Below are 8,250 nucleotides of genomic sequence, written 5' to 3' on the forward strand. Positions count from 1 at the left end.
GTCACATAGAAACGGTTAGCATCCCTTGTGGCGGTTTTGAATGGTCCACACACATCAGTGTGTATGAAATCCAACAGACCATCACCCCTTTCACAAGAACCAGTGAAGGGTGACTTGGTCATCATTCCAAGTAAACAAGATTCGCAAGTGTCATCCGACTTTAAGTCGAATGACTCCAAAACTCCATCCTTTTGGAGTTGGGCTATGAGCTTCTTGTTGACATGTCCAAGACGACAATGCCACAAGCATGCTTTATCCAAATCATTGGAAGAATCAATATTCAACACATTATTTCCTAAGTTATATACAACCATCACAGTTTCATATATATCATTGCAAGGTAATGCTTCAAAATAAAATACACCATTACAATAAGCATAAATACCACCATTTTCATTATTAAAAGAAAAGGTAAAATCTTGTTTATACAAATTGTGAACGGAAATAACATTTCTCGTCATATCGGCCAAGTAACAACAATTATTCAAATCTATATTAAAACCATTACTAAGCAATAAAGAATAAACTCCAATCTTGGTCACAGGCGACACTTTCCATTTTCCCATGATTAAGTTTATCTTCCCGTGCTCCACATCCCTACTTCTTTTTAGTCCCTGCAAATCAGAACAAATGTGAATACCACAACCTGTATCAAGGACCCCAAGAGTTAGCATGTCATGAGTTATTAGATTGAATAGTGTAAATACCTACAAATGAGGGTTTGATCTTCCCATCCTTTATGTCCTGCAAGTACATGGGGCAGCTTCATTTCCAGTGCCCTTTTTCATGACAATAGAAGCAGTCAGCATCCTTCGGATCGGAGGAAGGATTAACAGAACCAGCTTTGGTCCCACTTGAAGAGGATCCATCAAGATACTTTCCTTTGCGGCTCTTGTAGGGAGCCTTCCTCTTCTTTCCCTTCCCATGTCCGATTGCCAGAACAGGGGCATAAATAGTAGTAGGAGTAGACACAACCGTTTTGCCTTTCAGGTTGCTTTCTGCAGTCCTAAGAAAGCCTTGAAGCTTGCTAAGAGTGACCTCCTCCTTATTCATATGATAAGTCATACGAAACTGATCATAACAAGAAGGTAAAGAGTGTATAATAATATCTATGACCAACTCTTCATCAAAATTAACATTTAATTTAAGCAAGTGGTCCACGAATCTCTGCATCCTCTGCAAGTGGGCCGTGATGGGTTCACCATCCTTCATTTTGGTTGTGATCATGGAGGCAATGATCTCATGCCTCTCCTGCCGAGCACTTTGATGGTATCTTTCCATTAAATCATTTCATAAGGATAGTAGTCCTCATATGACTTCTGTAGCGCAGCAGTCATGGTTGCAATCATAAGACACGAAACCTTTGTTGCATCCCTCTCATGAGTAGTGTGTTCAGCGATTTGTTCAGGAGTAGCAGTTGTGAAATCAATCTCCTTAAGCTCTTTATCAAGGACATATTCTTTGTCCTCATAGCGAATAGCCATCCTGATGTTTCGAATCCAGTCATTGAAATTCGAGCCATCGAAAATGACCCTCCCACATAGGTTCATGAGGGAGAAAGAGCCTGAAGGGATTGGGTTGGAAGCATTATTTGGGATAGACATATGTAAAAGAAGAAGAACAAAGTTTAGATTAGATGATTATTCTTAATATTACACCCAATATGAAATATTAAGGCTAGGACCCAACACAATATTCTACAATTGCGAAGAGGGATGTCGTAATCCAATTGTAAAATATTTGAAGGTAGGTAAATGACGATTTACCAATTTCCACCATGAAAAACGAAATAGATTATTAATTTTTAATTGGATTTGAAACTCCTAGATCTTTGAGATTCATTGAACTTTTCAATGGCATGTTTAGATCTCGAGTGTGCCCTTCAGGTTTGTGACTGGGATGTCGAGGATCACAAATAAGGAGTGAATAACCATGCAAATTAGCTTGGTACACCCAATGTTACAAATCACCTAATCAATGTGTCGGTTAACCACACACGCTCCATTGATCTATGATTAACACCAAGTTACCCTTTGCCACACATTGTCAGTCCCAGATTAGTGTGTCGGTTAACTACACACGCTCCACTAACGACTTAACAAGGTGCAAAGTGTAATTTCATTGATTAGCATCATTTCACATTTTTCCTAAAGTAACTAAGATTGGTAATTTAAAAAAGTTTAGTTACTTTATATTTATCATTATACTTTTAATGAAAGAGAGTTAATGTCCTATCCTACCCGTTCGGCTAACGACCCTCCACCAGTCAAGGAAGCGGTGGGTAATAGTGGACACCCATTAAACTACCATTTTATAGGCAGTAACCTTATACCCCCCCCCCCTTATAGACCGGCTTCGTGAATGAGGCCTACTAACTGTAAGACCGACTTTGTCTTATACATACATACATATATATATATATATATATATATATATATATATATATATATATTATTAAACTTATAATATTATAAAGTATAAGGGTTGAATTTTAACTTTTAAAACTCTAGGGTTCGGAATTAAAGTTTCATTGATGAGACTCTACAAATTCCAAAACTTGAGGGAAAGTTTTGAAACTTGTCAAAACTCTTCACATTCATAACTTATGAGCTTAATTGAATTTTAATGTAAGAGACCTTTCATTTTCCATAACTTGAGGACAAGTTATGGAGGTCATTAAAATGCATTCAGATCATTTTTCTAACAACTAAATTATCACATAATTCATGATCTAACTAAACTCATAGTCAAGATAATTTCTAAGCAATTTTGTTTATCATATAAAAACAATAATTAGTTTAAAACTTTGACAATTATCTTGTGTTTGGATGAGTACAAGCACTACCAATATCATAAAAACATTTCCTATGATCCAAAACAGTTTGTGGTAGTGTTTCTAATCCAAACCAGGCCAAGAAACTCGAAATTCTGCAAACAGGGCCTTCAACTCGTCGAGTACATGAACTGACTCGCAGAGTTGCCCTGTTTACTGAGTGGACTCGTCGAGTCTATTCATGTACTCGGCGAGTTCACCAGTCAGTGGCCAAAATTTCGACTTTTTCAGCTTTGAAAAACTAGTAAGCATCAAATATAATAGAAAACAATCATAGGCTCTGATACCACAGTTGGGTTTTGAGCACTATAACACGCCTGTGGTGCACATGCAACCCTAAATGCTTTGGATCTATGTTTTCTCTAATTATACATGCATTTTCTTTTTCCAAAGCATCCTCCCTAACTAGCATACAATTGAAGTTATATAATATAAAACTTAGTTTGGATGCTTACCTCTTGAGTAGAGTAGAGTTCTTGACCTTTGAAAGCTTGAGCACCTCAAGTGTGATGCCTCTATTGGTTTACAAACACCAAAATGCAAGAGGAAGTTTTAGGAGAATAAGATTCTTGACTCCAAAGAGTGTGTAGCCGATTTTAGCTTATAGGGGCACTATTTATAATGTGGCAAACACTAGGGTTACACTTTGTAAACCCTAATGCTCCATGACTTTTCACATTCTTATGCTCCGTAGGTTAACCTCCATGGACTATCCATGGATTATCTCATTGTTTTAGCCCAACCATATAGTCATGGATCATTAGCCCACATTACAAGAATCATTGATTTACATAATCAATCCCCATATATTTAATTAGTCTCTTTTGATCATAAAATTAATTCCAAATTAATTTTTGATCAATACTAATTAAATAATATAATATATTATACTTGTAATATATTAATAAATCACAAATAACCTTATTCTCAAAAATCTTTTCCTATCAAATTGCACTGGTGAAGGCAACCCAAAAAGGGACCATGCTACAAGCGGGTCAAGTACATACCAGTTATAGTTATGAGCTTAAACACCAAATCCAACAAATACTAGATAAAGTTGATAGCTTTCAGAATTTGGGAGCTAGAGGAGTCCAGATTTAAGACCATATATTCTGGACACGTTCAATTCCGAGAATGACCCCATTTTCCCCAAAAATGACCATATTCATGCATTAGAGAAGATCTAAGAAATGGAAAGTCAAGGTAAACACTTTTTACCTTCAAATGAATGCCAAAATGAAGTGGGTGTTGGATCTACAGGCTCCTTTTCGTTCCAAGCTTCTAGGTCTTCAAATCTCTTCAAGAAATGCACCAAAACACACTCTTTTAGCCTCACACACTCAAAATGGAGAGTTAGCTTGCTAGGGTTTGTTTCTGGACGATAGGCTGGTAAGGGAGGCTGGGGAGAGGAGGTAAGGTTCTTTAAATAGGGGGCAAACCCTAAAAATTAGGGTTTCCATGCACAACCTCTAGTCGTCGGGTCGGGGTCCTCCGACTCGTCGAGTATGAGTCAAAAACCACGCGGGATGACTAGGTTCGACACGACAAGTTGGGGCCTCCAACTCGTCGAGTTCCTTCAATAAAATGAATAAAAGCTTTTAAAATATACCTGGGAGTCGGGGTGTTACAGTTTTTTTATGTATGGTGGTCGGTTCCATTCGATGTTTAACTAAGACAATTATTCAATTTCTTTAGCTTTTTCCTAACAGGTTCACCATATACTAAACGGAGGTTGTAAGGAAATCAGAGTTTGAGTAGACAACTTCATTGGTAAAATGGCTTTCATGAAAGGTTGTTGACAAGATACTTCTTGTTTATGCGAGGTATAGTGTTGGGAACTTACCAAAATATAGTATAAAAGTAGCAATTGAAAGATTCATTAAAATAGTATAAAAGTAGCAATTGAAAGATTCATTAGAGCTTAAAAGCATCAAATGGAAACCACTGTTTTTATTATTTCAATTCTTAAGACGTCAATAAAAAGAGGAATTTCTCTCACAAAATTGGTGTCCTTGGTGCTATTCACATGATTGATTTTAATTAAAATTTTATTGAATGACAATAAAAAATAAAGAAGGGATTTTTTTCCAACTTTAGTAATTGTGGTTTTATTCGGGTAGGAATTCATTTAAATTTTTAATTTTGACTTACTTTAGCTATCAAAAGTTTTTTTTCTTGCATTGGCTCTCAAATTTGATTACTATGCAAGATTTAAATTGTTTAAACACTTGAATCATAACCTTGCCTCCGATGACGTCCAAAGAAATCCAAGATCCACTGAAGAAAACTATGGCTGCTTCGCTTCAAACTCTTATCAAACAACAAGAAACTATCAAGAACAACCTCACAATCGACTATCAAAATCTATTACAACAACTGGAAATAAATGAACAAACTACCACACGCGAATTGCCATTCACCTTTCAGTCACTATCACAACTACTTCTGTCGAATGATGCAATAACGCAATGCTATGCAAGTTAGCTTACAAATCTGCCATTTTTTTTTGCTTGATTCCCTATCTTTCCATAGATTTGTAAGAGTTTGAAATTAGTATCGAACCCGCATCGGTGGCACGGGGGATTTCTACTAGTTAATATTAAGCTATCATTATATTATATACAAATTTTTGCTTAATTAGTTTCTTTAAGGTTATAAGACCTATGTATATCTTTGTCTGGGAAAAAACACAGCAATAAAATTGTCATTTTTCCGGAAATTCTTTTTTGTTAAATTCTAATAAAAACTATACATTTATAAAATCTTGAACAAAATATCCTAAATTTTCGTCAAAATGATTACATATTTTTGTAAAAAAAAATAATAAAATCATATCCTAGTAATTAATTATAAAACAATTATATAACAATTATGATCAAGAGTTAACAGTCCAACATGCAGGGCACCTGATCAAACCATTCATATTGCACACTGTACAACACCAAAAGCCACCTTTCTTCTTATAGCACTTCCGGCTTCCATTGCACTCATTGCAGATAATAAACCTAAAATCCCCACAACCCTCGCAGACGCGACGTGGCACCGCCGGCAACCGCTCCACCAGTTTCTTCAACTCACCGGTTTCACAAAGCTCCCTTACATCCTCCGCGTCCCCGAGGTAACTCCCGCCCAGAAAAACGCTAGGAAGAGCAACTTTGTTCTTTTGAATCACCTCCCCTCCTTGCGCCATTATCTTCTGTAACTCCTCTTTGAATGAAGAATCCATCGACAGATCTCGCACATCGACCGCCACCCGGAATCCTTGTAAGATTGAACGAACTGTCCGGCAAGCTTCGAAGGTAGGTCGCACCACACGGAGGCTCGTCGTGTATACAACTATTTTCTTCTCGGCGCCGGGGATTGTTATTGATGTCTCTGATTTGTACATCGGCGAGGCATTTTGTAATTCCGGTGGAGATTTTTCAGAGACGGGTTTGAGTCGAACCGTCGCCAATGATTTAGTTAATTGGTTAGCGAGGCGGACACGGTGGAAGACGCAATGCCGGGTATTTTGAATTGGAGAAGGGGGTTGTTTTTGCTTTTGGAATGGGTGTTGATGATCGTTGTTCAAATCATTGGTGGTAGAAACATGCATATCATCATCGATTAAGAGGTCCTCGATGTTCTTGAAGGAATGTCGATTGAAACTTGAGGTGTGATTTCTACGGCTTGGGCTTGATGGGCTACTATTGAATGAATTCTTGCGGGATAGCCACATTCCTTTAAATGGGAAGAAAATGGAGGATTAATGGTGGGATCGATGTTGAATTAGGGTTGATGATGATGGAATGGTAGAGGCATCGATCGGTGAGGTCTGTTTTCCGGGAAAGAGAAGTTTTTGGTGGTAAAGTTCGTTGAGAAGAGGATAATTTGTTTTGTTGTGTGCTTGGATTAACGAGAGGTTATTGTTTAGTGGTCATGGTCAATTTTGGTGGTCAAAACAAATATGAGTTCAAATCGTCTCCTCTATTGCATTATGGTTATAAAAAGGAGGAATATAAAGGAAAAACCATTACATTCCTCTTGATTGTTTGTGTGCTCAAGGCTATTGAATGCATAGTTACCCTTTATAGATAAGAAAATTAAACCACATAAATATAAAGTTGTAGAAAAATGTAATATATATCTATACCACTATATAAACCATTCATAATTGTGGGCCCTTTCATTTTAAGACATTTATCTTAAAATTCAAGGAGACAGAATCTGGACCATCAAATCTATATTGGACGGTGTGGATTTGACTGCTTGTGATCCATGTGAAAGACTTTTAACCAATGAGAATAAAGAGTTTATTATATACTCTAACACACTCACACACACACACAAATAAAAGCAACACATAAAGCGTTGCCCTAATTTACTCCATTCCCGCCGCTACAGAAATTTCGAACGATTTTCCCCAATCCGCCTCCTTCTCTTAGCAACTATTGAACCCTCTGAAATCTACGCCGTTGCCACCATCTACGATGCCACTCCTGGATCTGGAGTTTTGCATCTTATTAACAGGAGTAAATCTCAAGCAGTCAACACCCTAAACACATGTTCTCCATCAGCCACCACTTTCGAAGTCTTCTAGCCACCAGATCTAGGTTAGAACAAAGTTTATATCGACTCTCTACCCTATATTCTAATCTTATTTAATAATTGATTTTTTTTCGTTGCTCAATACCATGTCAGATTTGTATAATTGTTGTGTGTTTCTTTTTATTGATTTCTAACTATTGGGATATTTCAGGGTAAAAAAACTCTCAGCCAAGCGCATCTTTTTATGATTTTATAGGAAAAAATCTCAGGACCTCTCTTCTACTCTTTCCCATCTGTAATATTGTTCTTATTCATGCAGAATCTCAGGATCTGAGTTCGTTCACTTTACATCAATGTTTATTTTTCGGTTATCTACCTTGAATCTGTGACAATATTTTGTATTTTATCAGAGGGAATGTTATGTAGGGGATTGTTTAACCTCAAGAAACATGAAAGTCGATTCCTCATTCTTAAGGTAAACAAATACTTGAATGTAATTGGTTGATCCTTTTATAATAAATTATGTTATTCTTATGATTATTTTTTCTTGAAAACCAGGTTCAGATCCGACCTTTGCGACAGTGACAGTAAATGAATCAGCAGAGTTTAGTTAAGATTTCATTTGGATATATATTTGTATTTTGTGTTCTTTACATGCTTTTCTGGTTAAATTTCTGATGATAATTTCTCTCTATACATTATATGTACACTTAACTATAAATGAATGATGGTTTATGTTGATGCAGATCTCAAATTGTAACACCGTAATTTTTCAAACAATTTTTCACATTTTTAAAAGCATACTTTCATTCATAAATATTATAAAAATCTCATTGTATCACATATCAATCCATAGAAACACAACCCAAGATCATAATGTATAAAAACTC

General features: G+C 36.4%; 1 protein-coding gene across 1 annotated transcript; it reads right to left on the reverse strand.

The window, feature by feature from the left end:
* Positions 1-5,708: 5,708 nt before the first annotated feature.
* LOC145131254 (uncharacterized protein At5g39865-like) lies at positions 5,709-6,551 on the reverse strand. Its single transcript, XM_079065972.1, has one exon. It carries the CDS (start codon positions 6,549-6,551, stop codon positions 5,709-5,711), a length of 843 nt encoding a protein of 280 aa, XP_078922098.1.
* Between the last annotated feature and the right edge of the window lie 1,699 nt (positions 6,552-8,250).

Source organism: Lactuca virosa, chromosome 8 (assembly GCF_052849685.1).
Source record: "Lactuca virosa cultivar CGN04683 chromosome 8, Lactuca_virosa_CGN04683_v6, whole genome shotgun sequence".
In the NCBI taxonomy this organism is placed as follows: Eukaryota; Viridiplantae; Streptophyta; class Magnoliopsida; order Asterales; family Asteraceae; genus Lactuca; species Lactuca virosa.

Coding starts and splice junctions, on each gene's coding strand:
- LOC145131254 (XM_079065972.1), bottom strand. CDS start 6,551: ATGTGGCTATCCCGCAAGAATTCATTCAATAGTAGCCCATCAAGCCCA.